The sequence below is a fragment of the Acanthisitta chloris genome, unplaced genomic scaffold (assembly GCF_000695815.1).
Source record: "Acanthisitta chloris isolate BGI_N310 unplaced genomic scaffold, ASM69581v1 scaffold15242, whole genome shotgun sequence".
In the NCBI taxonomy this organism is placed as follows: Eukaryota; Metazoa; Chordata; class Aves; order Passeriformes; family Acanthisittidae; genus Acanthisitta; species Acanthisitta chloris.
In genome coordinates, this window is record NW_008662356.1 from 34,356 (window position 1) to 50,691 (window position 16,336).

A 16,336-nucleotide genomic window follows, 5' to 3' on the forward strand; every position below is an offset into this window, starting at 1 on the left:
TTGATTAACTTCACAGCTTTGTAGCTTCACTTCTGAACACAAACTCAGACTTTGCTTAGAATCCCAAAGGTTCAAGACAGAGTATAAGCAATAATCTCTCTCAGAGAGAAAGAAATGGAAAGCACAACGTTTTCTTATTGCAGCTCAACGCTGTCATGTTTCTATCCCTCCTGAGAGATTAATGGCAAAAAGAGCTACAGAAGGAAATTGCTTCACTTGCTCTTCCTTTTGCTGTGGCTATGAACAGCCTCTGGCTCACCTGGCCATTGAATGATGTGCCCTCCTGGGATCTGATGAACTCACTGTAGGCCTGGTTGGCTCTGACAATGACTGTGGCTACTGCTTCTTGGTACTGTGGGGAGGATGTTGCTAGCAGAGGGAGAGCAGCAAGGGGAATGTGATCCTGGCTGTTGGACAGGCAACCTTCATCATAACTGTATGGGCTGAGGCTGGATGGGGCAAGAGACATTGGAAATATTCAGCCTGACATAAAAAGGAGGGAAAACCATTTGCAGACAGCACAGTCAGTGTTGTGGTTCATTAAAACAAGCCTCAAGATAGAAAGGCCATTTATTCATCTGTGAATGGGTGAGAGCTTAATAAATCTTTCCCTCCCATCAAACGTAAATCTTCAAGGACAACATACTTACACTGACAGAACAACCCTCAGACAAGGAATTAAATCCCTGGTATTTATTGGATTAATTAGAATAAATCAATCTAGGAGCTCGTGCTGCATGATTACTGTATTCACTGCAGCCAAGTATGAAATTGAGGTTGAATGCCTCACTACTACATTACCAAGTGCATTCTCAAAGCATGGGCAGAGCTTGCACTACTACATGCAGAACATTCTAGGGAAGCAAAGAAAACAAAACACAAAAAAACCCCTCCCAAAACCCCCACAAGTGATATTGTATACGTGTCATTCCATGACAAAGTAGTATCAACTTACCTGGACACCAGGGAAAAGGCTTCGGAGCAGATGGCTGGGCAAGGGACTAGCTTGATGGCAATGTGGCCAAGAGCAGCTGGGTAATGTACCCTCATCACTGTGTCAAACACTGTGGTGATGGTGTTGACATCCCCTTGCTTAGAGCTCTGGTCACCACTTCCTGAGTCCAGGATGTTCCCTCCATGGAGTACCAAGAGGAGGACATGGATTTTACTTGGCTGCATTAATGGCTGCACTGATTCATCCTAGGATGGAGGAGAGCACACAGAAATGTTTCATTATGCAAATAGGTTTTACTTGGTTTTAATTTATGGCTACAGCCATTAGACACACCTGAATACAACAGCTGAGAACCTGATTACTCCTTCCAGGTCTTTCATCCCACATATGTGCATGCACAGATGCACAGACACAGCCTAGTGTAACTGATTGAGGCAAAAGGAATGCTGGAAATTTAAAAAAAATTGCATAAAATTGTAACCAGGTAAAACATGGCAGCAGTAAAGACATTATTTGGGGGAAAAATACAGAAATAAGAGATGGGTGCTGCTTTCTGTGGGGTGCTGAGCAAAATTAACAAAATGAGATCCAACAAGTCAGCAAGTGGCAAGTTACTGGGGGGAGTTGTAGGAAGATCAGCCACTGCATATTTGCCTACAACAGAAGTTATAAATAAGATTTCAGATTTGCTTAAACTCTTGCAAAAAAAAAAAAAAAAAAAAAAAAGTAACTGAAAAGAAAATTCTTCATGACCTCATAACCCAAGGACTGGCCAACATCTGGCTGGGAAACTGCTGTATGAACACAGTGAAGGACTTTAATTTGGCTGTCCAGGTCATTTGCTTTTTGTGTTGAACCAATTCCTTGCTTAAACAGACAGGTTGTAGCTGGGGGGAAGGAAGGAATTGTGTCCAGGGTGGGTTATCACTGGGTGCCCTGCCAGAAGAGCTGTAACCCCAATCCTGATGCCCCAGGAGCAGGTACAAGAGCATCCATTGGCACATATTGTAACACAACAGAGCAGTAACTGGTTTTAATATCTCTTCACTACCAGGGTTTTCAGTGTTTACAGAACCCATATGGACTCAAATCCTCCATCCCACACCTCAGAGGGATGTGAAAGCAGGTACTCATCTTCCTTCCTGCACCTGACTCCTGTGCTAGCACAGACAACACTTGAGAACACCCTGAGCAATTCCCTGTTGAGGCAGAGAAATAGCCACTGAGAAGGGGAGCAGAAGGGGTGGAGGGCAGCAGTATGTTCCATTTGGCAAATCCTTCTAATTTTAGCATCTTTAGTCACCTGTTGTCCTTTGAGCAGTGATTGAGTCCCTGACAGACCTGCTGGTGGGAGGAAAACATGCCCAGGCACACATTGGCAACCTAACAACCAGATTACATTTTTACCAGACAATGCTAAAACATGTCTTAATATACAGCCCACCAGAAGTATTAAAATTCACATCCAAGTCTGTAATAAAGATTTTCCAGACCTCCTGCATAAGAAAGGCCTTTAATTATTCAGTACCATTCCACTGTATTAATGCCTGCTCTTTAAACCTCCTTTGATTCCAGTTTGCAGTGCCTGCACAGTGAACTTTTGCCTGGCTGGAGGCTTGGGAGGAGCACTTGCAGTATCTCAACACCTCTTCTGCTTCCAGACAAGTGTTTTAAGTGCTCATTTGGAGAACAACATGAGTCACCAAGCTCAGGTCGTGCAGGAGTTTATCAGCAATCATTTGGAGGCACCTTTCCCTTTCACTTCATTAACCTCTGCTCTTGAAGGAAGTGGGGAACTGCTGATTAGTTTAGGGGTGGAGGTGACTATTTAGAACTTCCTTGTAAGATCTGGAGTCTCTCCAGACACCTGTTTCCTGAACCACCTTTTGGTGAGGGAAGATCTTAACCTGAAAATCACTGCCATGGTGGCACAGGAGTTTCATACTATTTTAGTAGACAGCTTGTGAACAACTACCAATAACTGTCTTTTTCATCTTGCTTTGAAGTCTGTTCCTTTCCTAAAATGAAGGCAGAAACAGGAGGGGATTGAGTCTGTCCAGCCCTCTGAGGAAGACAAGTTCTCCACACCATCTTGAGCTCTAGGAGAAACCTTAGAGCTGTGACTTCCTTATCTTGAGGTGGCCAGAGCCATTCCCATCCCAGCCATCCACTCTCCCCATGGCACTTGAGTTATTATGAAAAAGTCAAACTACCATAAACTTAGAGCCTGGCACATAGAGCAATTCCAAAACCATGCTCATGGTCTTTAATGGGCCACTTAGACATAACTTAGGCACTCTGCAAGCAGCTACATCACTTCTGCAGCACAGGGAGGCAAGGACTTTCAGGGCAGGATGAGTTCTGTCACTCTAGGATGTCTCACCAGGACTGAACTGCAGAAGCCTTTACATGCAAGTCTAGAAATCTGGAGGTGTGTTGGTTCTTATCTCTTTATTATTGTACCCAGAGCACTGACACAAGGTGTGCTGCAACTGGTTTCCAAACAAGACCCTGAGCAGCTCCAAGGAGTGGGTTACAGCTGAGTGATGTCCCTTGCACCTTGGGGTTGCAGGAACCTGCTCTCCCACATCCACTCCAGCTCATTTGGCATTAGCAGGAGAGCTCTACCCATCAAGGCTGCACTTATCCCCACAGGATTAGGAGGCTTTTTTCCAGCTGGATACCTGATGCTGACTGCAAACTAGAGAGCATTTTCTATATGATGTTCAAAAGATGGATGAAATAGTCCCTTAAATCCAGCCATGAAGTACACAGTGTGCTAGTGCAGCTCAGCGACACACGGAGACATCACTCCCAGCAAAGGGACACATTTCCCCTGTTTATCCCACATGGATATATTCCAGCAGCAAAGGATCTCATTACAAGAAATCAAAGCACTTACTTCGATGATGCTGAGCCTCTCCACACTGGAGCCAACGTGGTACTCTGCTGATGTCTCGTGGTACAGGTCACCTGAAAGCACAGGGGTGTAAAATGTCAGTGCTGCAAGATGCTATTTGGCAAAAGCTCTTCCATAAAGACCCTGCTTGTTCCAATGTTTCTCAGCCTCTTCTGCCTCACATCTCCATTATTCCATCAAACCACCCTCTCCCCCTCCCTTCCACCTGAGAAGCCTGAGCAATGCTGGGTCATTTCTTTTCCAGCTATTCCTCATAACCTCAATATGAGTGAGACATTAGTGAGCTTTTCTCTCATTACAGTGATCCAGTATTGCTGCATTATTAAGGATGGCAACAATGGGAAATCCCTGCACAAAGGTCATAAAGGATTGGTTTGTGGGAAAATAAAAGGAATTGCTTGAACTGTGCTTGGGAGCAGAGATCTGATGTGTTCCTATGGCTGTGCCTACACAGATCAACTTTGTACCAGAAATACTGAGCATCATCTTCCACTGTGCTGCCACATGAATGGCTCTGGCTGAGGGGCTACAGCTTCCTTTCACCCCTTCCTAACGATGAGCAGAAAATAAAACTCAGGCAGATACAGTCAAGAACAAAGGATGGAGCAAAAGGAAAGAAGAGTCAGGAGAAATTCAAGTCATTTGAGACAGAGCTGGAATATTTCGTCGTTATACGAGAGAATCCTGTCTGTCACACAAAAGAGCCAAACCACCATGGAAAATAAAAGAGAATCAAGAGCTATCCCAGCTCCCACTGAGCAATTCTTTTTTGGCAGCACTGGGCAGTCATTTTTATGCTCTGTCTCAGCTTCTCCTTTTGTGAGATGAGGATAACAAGTTTTCCCTTGTTCTGAATGCAGCTGGAACAATTGCCTGGAAATACTGTAAAATAGCACACGTAGTTTGTACTTAAAGCAAATTACCCTGGACATCATCGCATTCCGGAGTTTCAATTTTATCCATCAGATCGTTGGAACTCCATTTGGTTATTTCTTTCGGGAACATTTCCTCATTGTCAGACAAGTCCTCTTTTAAAAAAACAGATTGTTTGAGAGTCATACACACACAAAAAAAACCCCAGGTAACAGACAAGAACACACAACATAACTCAAATAAAACTGAGGCCCCATAACTCTGTGTCATCTCTAAACATTTGGATGGCTTAAGTCATAATAAACCAGGATAGTTTACCAGGTTTTGTTATACAGAAACCAAAGCACCTTTAGAAAAGCAAACAAAATGTTTTAGCTGCCTGTTTTTAGCAAACACAACTCCTAGAGTTGTGGATTTTTTAAGGAATTTTTTTCATGCTTCCATCTCAGGTACCACATTGCCCTTTCTCTTGCCAGTTGTTCTGATGGTGTTAAAGCAGACAAAATGCTCCTGGGGAGGGGACAAAGCAAGGTTTGCCACTGGGATCCTCCCAGACCTGTCTGAGCACTGCAGGATGTCTTTGGGGGAAGAAGGGACAAGGATCACTCTTGTTAACAGGACCAAACACCTAAAAAGGCACAAGCAGCAAAGGAAATGTGAACTCCCCAGGTTGATTTCCTCAAGAGATAGACTTGTTTGATCACACTGAGTGAATTTATCTGCCATTTCCCTCCTACCTCAGGATCTTCCGAATCCCCTGGCTCAGTTCAGCTGCAGTTGAGAAAGAATAAGGGTCTCCAAAATATTATGTTCTTAGAAGTGCAATCAAAAGGAAGAGATGTAGAAAGGAGAGAGCTTTCTTTCTCTTTTCTTCCTTTCCTCTGAGGATGTATCTTTTACTGTTATGGAGGTTAAGTGCTTTCTAATTTATTTATTGTTCTGCACTTAGTATTTCTTTCCTGAAAATTCTGGCCTTGTAAATTTAATAAAGAGTTATAAACATAATAACAGCAGTAATTACAGATGTCTTGAAGACCTAAAAGCTGAAATCTTCAGAGTCCCAGACTAGGATTTCCCCTTTCTTATTGCTGTCGAGTTACTAAGAAAATAATTAGTTCCCCTCCCCTTTCTCTTCAGTCGAGTTACTAAGAAAATAATTAGTTGGAAGAATCCCATGATGGGGACCACAAAGATTATGAAATATATTCATCTCTTCAGCAAATCTAAGCAATAGCTTAAAATAATAATATGAAGAAGATGAAGTGCAGATCCAAGCAGAGCCGAATTATTTTTAGGAGTTTCTATTTCAACTTTGACCATAAAAAGAGAGCAACCTGGAAATTTTGTATCAGCATGCCATTTCCTTTTTCAGCCATGGAAAAAATTGGAGTAAATCCTGATTTCCCTGCACGAGGGAGTGCAGAGCTACCTGTCCAAGTGGAAAGCACAGGAGTGCAACACACACGTGGCAGAGAACGAAGAGGACGATTGCACTCAAAGCTCCTCCAGCAACTTAATTCCTTGAGAGGTTTAATTACAGCCCTGACTGCTGCTCAAGTGATCCCTGAATGGGATATTACTCCCATTATTAGCATTTATTACAGGCTAGATATTCGATATTACTGTATTTGTCACTATCTTTACCAGAGTGTGCCAGGGAATGAGGGTGAGTGGGAAGCTGGAGACAAGGAATCTTCTCGGGCTCAGGTTACGCCCACTGTACTGTCAGGAAATGTGTGTATGTATGGGAAGCACTTCTGAGGAACTCTGCTGGGTGTTGACTCACATCCTGAGCCTGCCAGTTCCCATGGTACCGACCCCACGAGCCTCCCCAGCAGGATGAGCTGCAAACTGGAGCTTCAGCCCTGCTCACAGAGCCAGAGCTGGGACATGTCCTCTGCAGGCCAAGGGGCAGCAAGAGGTCCTTCCCAAGGAGAGGGTTGTGTTCAACTGCACACACATCAAGGCTTTGACTCATCAACCAAAATCCCACCAGATTTAGGCAGACTTTTCCACTCAACGTGCGGATTGCAGAGGACAAACTGTACTCACACGGAGACTCGCTGTTGCTAGCAGCAGAGGAGCTGTTTTTACTCTTTGCAAGCTCCTTGCAACTGCTGCAACAGAGGTGCACGAGGCTCATTTTTGTTCATTCCCCTTGCTAGGCCTGTTAGGAGCATGCCAGGGATTCCCTGAGGCCCAGGATCCCAGGCAGAACCATCTCCATCTCGATTTTATTACTGAGTAATTAAACAGGCACAACGCGGGTGGATAGCAACGATGCTGCTTGGATGACTCACTCCTCTTTTCTTGTGTGTATATTGCTCCAATGAATCCTGTACATGGGTGTTGTAAATGCTCCATAAGTTAATAAATAGAAATGCTTTAAGTGTTAGTTTAACTAAGTTGGCCCTTCTCCTTCCAGGCAAGAGACACGTTCATCCCCTGACTTAAAATCATAGAAGTTTTTAGGGGTTGGAATAGACCTTACAGATCATCTAGTCCATGAACAGGGATACCTCCCACCAGAGCAGGTTGCTCAAGGTTCATCCAACCTGGCTCTGAACACTGCCAGGGTTGGAACAGCCACAGCCTCCCTGGGCAACCTGTGCCAGTGTCTCACCATCCTCCCAGGAAAAAACTTCTTCCTAATATCTAGCCTAAATTTCCCCTCCTTCAACTTGAATCCAATACCCTTCACCCTATCACTGCAGTTCCTAACACAGAGTCCCTCTCTGGCTCCCCTACAGCCCCCTCAGATACTGAAAGGCTGCTCTGAGGTCTCCACACAACCTTCTCTTCTTCAGACTTGTATGTCTTGGCCATTTCAGCTGTTACTCCACGAGTCACCACACCATCACACCACTGTCTACCCCCAAATTTGAGATCCATGCCTGACCACTGATGGGAAAACTCTTCTGGAACACAACACTATCAATTTCTAGAGGCTGAACTTTAGCTGAACATCAGCAAAATTCTGCTTTACAAAACTGGGGCGTCCTCTTCTAACAACTGCACTTCACAGAAAGGTCACCAACTTCATCAGCACATATTGCACATCTCACTTCGATCCGACAGGGCGGGAGTGGAGTCCATCTGTTGTCAGTGGAGACAGAGCCCTCCAGGCTGAAATTTGCATTAAGTGCAATGTATGAAACGAGTGCAGTGGAACAAAGCTCCTTCACACACATACACATGCACAGAGAAGGGGAAAAATAACACAGCTTTCTCTTAACACAACTAATGAAAATTACTTCGAGAAATCTGGAATCAACGCCGATTAATTTTGGCACCTCAAGTACCTTGTTGCGTTTGCTAATGGATTTCTCGGAACGGGAGGAGAAGGAGTTAATAAAGGCAAATTTGGGTCTCTTCAGGCCCAGACAGGACAATAATTCCTACCTCTTACTGATGAAAAAACAAATTAGAGGAATAATCAGTCACAGTGAATCATCAGGACACACCCACAGCCCAGTTAGCACTGCTGGATTTTCCCTGCACTCATCTGCACCGAATAAAACACAGCTCCAGAGGCTAAGACCGTTCAAAGACCCTTTCAAACACATCAGACCGAATCTGAAATGTTGCTGGGTTAATTTTCAGAGCCTGCTGGGTGATGCTGGGGCTGCTGCAAGAAGCTGCACGGATCGTGGCTCGAAAGGAAAAGACTTCAAAGCAAAAAAAGTCTCTGTGCCTTCCCCGCTCACCCCCAACCCTCATGCCTCTTACCCCACCACCTCAGGGAAGAAACGATGGTGATTTAGGCTCCACGTACCATGTGCATCAAAGAATTCATCATCTGAGCTGTCATCTGAATCCCTGGCAATGCTCTGCATCCTCCACTCGGAGATACTATGGCGTGAGGGACTTGCTGGAAGAAACAAGAAAGCCTTATGCGATATGCTACACCGACAAGACGGAGAGTTCCCAACATGATCTTTGCTGGAGGAAGAATCATGTGTTCTCTATGAAAATTCACTGCTGCAATATTAAAAACACAAAACCCTGATGATGCTGGTGTGATGTCAGTGTAACTGCTTTACAGATCCTGTTTGTTTACTGTTGGTAGAACCTGCCAGCAAGATGTTACATTAAAGCAAGCTGCTCGGCTCACTCTTCTGCTATTTTGAATGGCAGCTATTTATAATTGTTAGTAGGACGTGCAAAATCAGCTGGGTTTGAAAGTTTGCAATTAGGAAGGAAGCAGGCTGATTGGAAGCTTTCTCTGTGCCTCTCAGCAGCACACAGACCATTCCTCTGCTTTGCTAACTTTTGGGTGGGTAGCTAAGCAGTGCAGCCTGGAGAGAAATAATCTGTTTTCTGCAAGGAAATTGCATCCACACAAATTGGATTAGAGATCTATTTAAACTTTAAACTTGAATGATTTAAACAATGTGCTCTTGAGCTTCTTCATAGGGAGCTGTCGGAGTGGCTGTCCTGATGGAGCGAGAGGAAACCCAATGGTCCTTTTTGGTGCTGTTTGCCCTCCTGTCCTCACACCTACCTGCTCCCTTTTCATTCTCCCCTCCAGAGTTCCCTGGGCTAAATATAAGCATATTATGGCTTCTTTCATTTTTTTCCCCCCCCAGATAGAATTTAGCAGCCTGAGCTCTTCTTGGCTGAACTCGGCACAGCACAGTCGCCTGCTGAAGGGACCACTGTCCAGACAATGAGGAGAGTTTTTCCCCTCTTGCATATCACACAGCACACACAAAGCACTCACAGCAGCCACCTAACCCAGCAAAAACCTGAGGAGACTGACAAATCCTCATTTAGCATATTCAAGACGCTGGAAGGCTCTGGTTACTGTGACAGCTGCACGAGCTGTTTCACGCTATTGTTCCAACAGTGTTAACTACAGAAGTAAAATTCTAATTTTCTACCCAGTTCCCACGTGGAAAGAGGTTGGAGACCCTGTGCAGAGTCATCTAATTGCAGCTCTGCACCAGCCGAGCAGCCCCCAGCACCCACCACCCACCCCTTGGGGAAGAGCTAGCAAGGAGGTTGGCAGAGCAGAGCTAATTCACGCCGGAGTGACGTCAAGGCACTCGCATAATAGTTGCTAAAAATAGAGCATATAACAACATATGGGCTGGTGACAAGGGTCCTGCTATCACCAGAGGTTTCACTTGGGTGGTGGAGAAAGGACTTGAGATGTGTTGGAGGAAAGGCATTTTTCAGCTGGAGGTGGCAGTACGTCGCGACAGCTCTCCTTGCTTCCATATGGTAATGTGCTGCCAGCATGAAGGAGGATTAAAATATCTGTGTGACGTACTTCCCAGCACATCACAATTAATTTCTTTCATTACTTTTTCTTGTAAAAGCGGAGACATGCTGCAGCTGAAAAAAAATTCATGCTTTGCTCCCAGTGAAAACCTTCGAGTGAAATCCTGAGAGGTCTAAAAACTCCAGCTCCCAAGGAACATGTCAGAAGTGACAAGAGAGGGATTTGTACAAGGAGCATAATGGGAGATGGGTGCATCAATATAAAATCCTGGGGCAGGCAAAGTAGCCAGCATTTTTAGCTTTATACAGTGATTTATGAAGCAGCTGGTAGATTCTTCCCTGGGGCTCACTCGAGTGAGTCATCGCAAGGTAAAACTACTGCTCCTCTCTCATTCAGCCCGTGATGAAATCAGTGATGGAGTGGGAAATAAAAATGGAGACTCAACTCACAATATTTAGTGCATAGGAGAGATGGAGAAGCTTCACTCACTCAGATGTTCCCTTCCACTGCCAATGCAAGAAATTGTGCCCTTTGGGGTTTTCAGAAAGATCAAGGTTTTTCTCCCTCTTGCAGTGAGAGCTGTGACCTGCTACCAGCTGTGCTTGGCTAAACAAGGGGGAATTGCTGAGGGTTCAAACCTTCTGGCTGCACCTCACTGGGGATTCATCTCTTTGGACACACTGGTCCAAGGAAGAGAAGGGTTTAGTACAGCAAGAAAAGGTGACTGCCAAGTGAGGGACAAAATCCAGAGCTCAGAGCTGAGCCTTACAGAGTGTCCACAGTGGGGCTTTAACAGCAAAAGCCTGAAAAATTCCTGAATGGTGTTTCAAAGGGAATCTAAACATAATCCACAGTTCCACCTAATCCCAGGCTGAGCTTTCATCTCCAAACAGCTACTACCAGTTATCACCACCAGTGAAGGCAGCAGCCCCCACTCACCTTTTGGGGTTCCTGCCTTAATCTCCCCAGTAGCCAAGGAGGTGCTTTGCTGTTTGAACTACACTGCAGCACCCACAGAGCCAAACAGCCATTCTGAAATGAAGGCATGGGGTGGCAAATAACCCTGGCCAAAGAGCCTGGGTGCCTGCTGTGACACAGCAGACAAGCACATATCTAGAAGGGAATACCACTGAAGGGTCTTATAAAGCCATCAGTGGCTCCTGGGTGACAAGGACTAAGCCTCCAAATTCCAGGACTGCTAGCCAGCTCCAGCCTGCTCCCCCATTGGGTTTTCCTAGATTCTCTCTTTTGACATTGGCAAGAATTCTGCCATGTGACACTGAGTCACAGTTAGGGGATGACTAGAAACATTCCCAAATCCAAAACAGGTCACCTGAGAGGACTGAGCCTGCAACACCAGCAAAAAAGGCCTCTGAGTTAAAAGGACTCAGAGGACAAATGTGCATTGTTCCAAAGGTGCCTGTCACAAGGAGATACAGTCAAACCTCCCAAAAGTCCAACCTCCATGCAGTTCAGAAGAGCAAATCATTGGCAGCATCTTACCTCCTCTCTTTGAAGACCGTGAGGACTTGGAAGAGGTGGACCACTGCTTGGTGAGTGATCTCCCTGAGGCTGCTTCGCTGTTAGAAGTGGCATCCTCAGTGTCAGCAGGTGAAACTGTGCTGACTTCAACATCCTTCTCACCAGGAGTGTCTTTGACACCGTGCTGCTCAGTGTCATTTTCACTGCAGAACTGGGCCATCTTCTGAGCCAGCATCAGCTGGGCCTCCTTCTCCAGCTGCCTGATGTCCTCAATGGTGAGCCCATACCACTCATCCTGCCAGCACCAAGCCTGTCTGTGTGCTCGGACCATCACCTTCCTCAAGCCTGCAAAGCCAAAACAGCCCTGTCAGCAGTGCTACAGCCTTCCCTTCCCCAAAACCTCAGCACACCATGGCAAGGGTATTGCAGTGCCATCAACCCCACAATGCTGGCAGCTGCAGTGAAGGACCTTCACACAGCAAGAGTCAGGGTGGAAAACTGGTCACCTCGTGTACTCTATCTCCTCAGCTCTTGCTAACCAACTATGCACTGAAATATTTGCCAGGCTTCTGTGACTGCTTTTAAATTGGGAAGGAATTTCCTAATGTTGGAAATGTGTCCTGTGACTGCCTGCTCCTCCAAGGAGGAGCCATGCACAGGCCACAGTTTTAACTCCATGCAGTTCTGGGAAGTTGTAACATTTGGATTTGGCCCTTGAAGTGAAGAATGTTCCCAGAAGTAAACAAAAAAAGCCAACATCAACCACAAAAAAATTTCTTTTTAATCCAGGGTTGTTTCAAGTCATTCCTTGATGACCACCCATCCCAATCCAATGGTTACATGAGAGAAGCACATCCCACATCAGCAGTGCTAAGGCTCAAACCTTTCCTTTCCCTAGAAACCTGATTTCTGCACCTGCTTTCTCTATATCAGTGTAACAGCATCACAAATACGAGCTGCTGAGGTAATGGGATAGGAAGGGAGGGAATAAAGATGCTTGATTTTGCAGATAACCATCTGTCTTGTGCTGCAGGAGAAAAAAATGGAGTGGGTAAAGGCAATTTAAAATATTTTAACATATCACATATCTGAAAGGAAGAACTGCCTCAATATCAACACACAATGCACCTGACCAGGCAACAGAAACTTTTCTCAGGACTGGGACTCACTGGCTAACATCATCACGCTGCCAAGACTTTTCAAACATTACAGTCACTCAGAATTTTCACCAATATTCATCCTTAAAAGCTCACACCAGGTCAAAGCTCCAAACTGCCATTAATTGCTGACAGGAGCTCATATCAGTAATGGTGCTCTTAAAGCTCCTGTAAACACTGACAAACTGATCCTCAGGAGAGCTTCTGAAAATAATCAGTTAATATTGCCCCCCCCTTTAATTACTGGAAAACTGAGGCAGGGATGGGTTGAAGGACATGCCAAAAGCAGCAGTAGGATTTGTTGTCAGTTGGATTATGGTAATATAAAATAGAGAACAATCAACAGGCTACATTAACATTATTTAGGCTTTGGGAGCTGCAGGTCAAGCTCTCTAAGCACAAGCATGAGGAAAGACATCCCTCATAAGCCACACTCCATCTCCAGTGACGTGGCCCAAGCAGGATGGTCCCACTGCACACACAGTTTCTGAGATGTTTCAAAGTTTCTATGCCATTCAGCCTAAATATCCCTTTTGTTTTCAGCAATCATTTTTTTTTGTGTGGTTTTTTTAAACACACAAAAAGCTTATTTTTATAGGTTTATCTCCTTCCAGGTTTGATCAGTTCATTCTGCTCTTTGGTCAGCTCTTAATGCCACCAGCCATCCCAAGCCAAGCTATCAGGAGGAAACAGCCACTGAGATCAGCACCTAATGCCATGGACCAGCTCGACCTGAACTTCATTAGCACAGTAAGATTAAATCTATCAATATTTGATGTGTTTCTCTGCCTGACTTTTCGAAGGGAGCTCCCCATGGGAGAGACAAGTTTGAGCCAGCAAACTGTGACCTTCTGGGGGCCTTGGCAACTTAATTGTGTTCGACCTTAGCCCGGATTCAGAGTTATTTCCCTCACCAGATGACTTTTTTGCAGAATTACAGGAGAATGTTTTAGCCTCTTCACCTCCTGCTATGATTGACAACGAGCAGAGCTCAAAGACAAAGATTAAACTCCCATCACAGCCACACTGAAAGCCAGAAGAGCATTTCTCTTGCTGTAATTCAGTCCCTGACACCACAACCATCCTTTGGACTTCCATGTACACAATGTCCACTTCCACCTTGCTTGGAACACCTTAGAAACAGACTGTGATCAGACAGAATTGAATGTCTCCCTTGCTCTCATCCCAAGGTTTCCTCTGTCCCAGGGCTCAGCAGGCTCCACTCATGCTCCTGGATCCAGCCTTGATATATTGGTGCATGAACTCCTCAGAAATTCTCTGTGTAGAGACACCGATGCCACTGACCACATATCTGTGTTTTAATGGACTAACATCACAGGGAATATGAAAACCACTTGGAGGTTAAAAAAACAAACTCTCCTGAAGTTCTCTGCCTTCTTAGATCTCAAAAATTGCCTGCACTGCTTCCTGTCAACTCCCAGACCTCCCCATCTGCCCTGCTCGTGTTGCTTTGATTAGACATCCCAAATCAGCCTTCCTTAAAGCCTTGTTCCTTCGCAGAGAGGATGGCACTACAGCTGCTGTGCCTCTACCCCTCCAGCACAGAGAGGATGGCACTACAGGACTTCACAGCTGCTGTGCCTCTACCCCTCCAGATTAGTTCTGAAGACAAAAAGACAGATTACTTTCCTAGCCTCTGGCCTTCACCTGGGATGTGCCAGCAATGCTGCACTTCTCTTTCTTAGACACAGGGAGAAAACCTGGAGGAGAATGAGGCTGTGCAGCTACAAAATAAATGGCAAAATAAAAGTCATGGCTTGCAGGGGAAAAAAAAAATCTTCTCTGCTAGGGCTGGAGAACTTGAGCAGCTCCTCAGTGCAGAGCAGAGAGCACATGGCTGAATTACTGTCCAGCCTGCAGTGCAGCCTGAGAGCAGGCAGCAGAGCCAGGGAATACTCAGAGACCCAGAGAACATGCTGAGAGCTCCACACAGCCATAGGGGTTCAGGATCCAGCTACAAATGACTAACCTCTCCTGGCCAGACACTGCTTCTCTCCCTGGGCAATGGGAAAAAAAATACAAGTCTCAAAGCATTTTTGCTTCAAAATGTTAGAGAAAAACAAGTTCTTCATTTGAAAAGCAAAAAGGAGAGGAGAGATCAGACCCAGGAAACAGAATGCAATTGGGAAAAATTCTCTGTACCAGATCAGAGATGTCCATGAGGACAGTGCTGGAGATATCTGTGGTCCAGTTTGCTTTTGGTTTTCTCTCTGAAAGGAGGTGCAAACATCTCCTGCTCAGCCAGAGAAGTCTCTGTCCCTCACTTGATCCCACACCCTGTGCTTTCAAGCCACCCTCATGGGCAGCTGCAGCCCAGGGGGCAGTTTGCCTTGCAGGCCTGTGGTCCTGGAGGACAGGCTGGGTACAGCATCCCACTGGTCACCTTACTGCAGGTTGGACACTACACAACAAGCCCAGTGGAGGGGATGCTATAAGCACTGCAACTCTCCATCCCCTGGCCATGACCTGCTGTGAGTGGCTGGTCCCTTCTCACCCACAGAGCAAACCCCCCCAGCAGCATAGAGGAACTCTGGGGGAGGATTTGAGCTCACAAAGATGAGTCTCTGGTATAAGGAGAATCAGGGAGGATTTTACAGCAGGTTTTGCCCTGCCATCCAACCTGCCCCATGCTCATCTGAGCCTTCTTCCCCAGAATCCAAAGACAACCCCACAGCTCAGCAGGCAGCACACACTGAAGTCAACCAGAAAAAATGGGAAGTTTTGTTTGTTTTTTTTTTACAAGGATGCAGGTACCAGCTGATTTCAGTAATACCAGTTGTTAACAAGACTATAATTTCTCTGGAGCACAACATTTTGGTTTCAAAGAAAACAAACAAGAAAACCACACATGCACAAATGTCCACATGCAGACTGAGTTCAGAAGTACCCATCATCATGCATTGATTTAATTATAACATTTCCCACTGTGCTGTGCAGAAAAATCATCTGTGAAGAGTCTAGCAGGGTGCAAACATTTAAATCACTTGGCTTTCAGCTCACTGCCTCATCAGCTCAGAGGCTGATGGTTGCATCCATGAGGTGCTGACTCTTGTAAACGATTTGTGGGATTGAACTTCATCATACAAAAGGAAATGTAAATGACCACGAGACAAGCCAGGACAGAGAGGAGCCTTCATCTGAATTAAAAAAGCTTTTGTCTCTAGTTCTGATTTGCTTTTCAACATGAAGGAAAAAGAGTAAATGTAATAAAACTTCAATGCAATAAAACCACCCCAAATAAAGCAAAAAATCCACCACCAAATCCTGCCCTAAACCCCTTCAATATCCATCTAAAGCAGATGTTCAGACACCCATCAACTCTGTACCCAGTGGCAACATCCCAAAGCCTTTTATTATGCACTCTCACAATTTCATGGCAGCAGATAAAGGATTCCTGATTGTCCCTATGCAACACTATTTCCCTGCCAGTCACAAGAGATCCCATAACCTTCTCAGTCAGGTTCTGGTTGTCTGAATACATCCAATCCAAGGCCACCTGCAGTTCTACCTGCTTGTTTCCCTGCCCTCCCTCACTCAGACCTCTCACGGGTCTGTGGTCACATCCACATCATGCCAACTGCAACCTTGTAAAGACAAAACTCTACCTTTGGGCTCCAATGGACAGTGAATGAACTTTGTCTCTTTGTCATTCCAATGCTTTAGTGAAGCAAAAGTCCTGCAAATAAAACCCTGTCACTTTG

At 45.3% G+C, this 16,336-nt stretch overlaps 1 protein-coding gene across 1 annotated transcript in view; it reads right to left on the reverse strand.

Annotated features, from left to right (window-relative positions):
- PITPNM2 (phosphatidylinositol transfer protein, membrane-associated 2) overlaps positions 1–9,203 on the reverse strand; it is a 34,091-nt gene extending 24,888 nt beyond the window's left edge. The window contains 5 exon segments of the mRNA XM_009070575.1: positions 260–449; positions 956–1,200; positions 3,858–3,928; positions 4,799–4,903; positions 8,524–9,203. Coding sequence (XP_009068823.1) covers positions 260–449; positions 956–1,200; positions 3,858–3,928; positions 4,799–4,903; positions 8,524–8,584 — 672 coding nt within the window. The 5' untranslated portion in view covers positions 8,585–9,203.
- Positions 9,204–16,336: the final 7,133 nt, after the last annotated feature.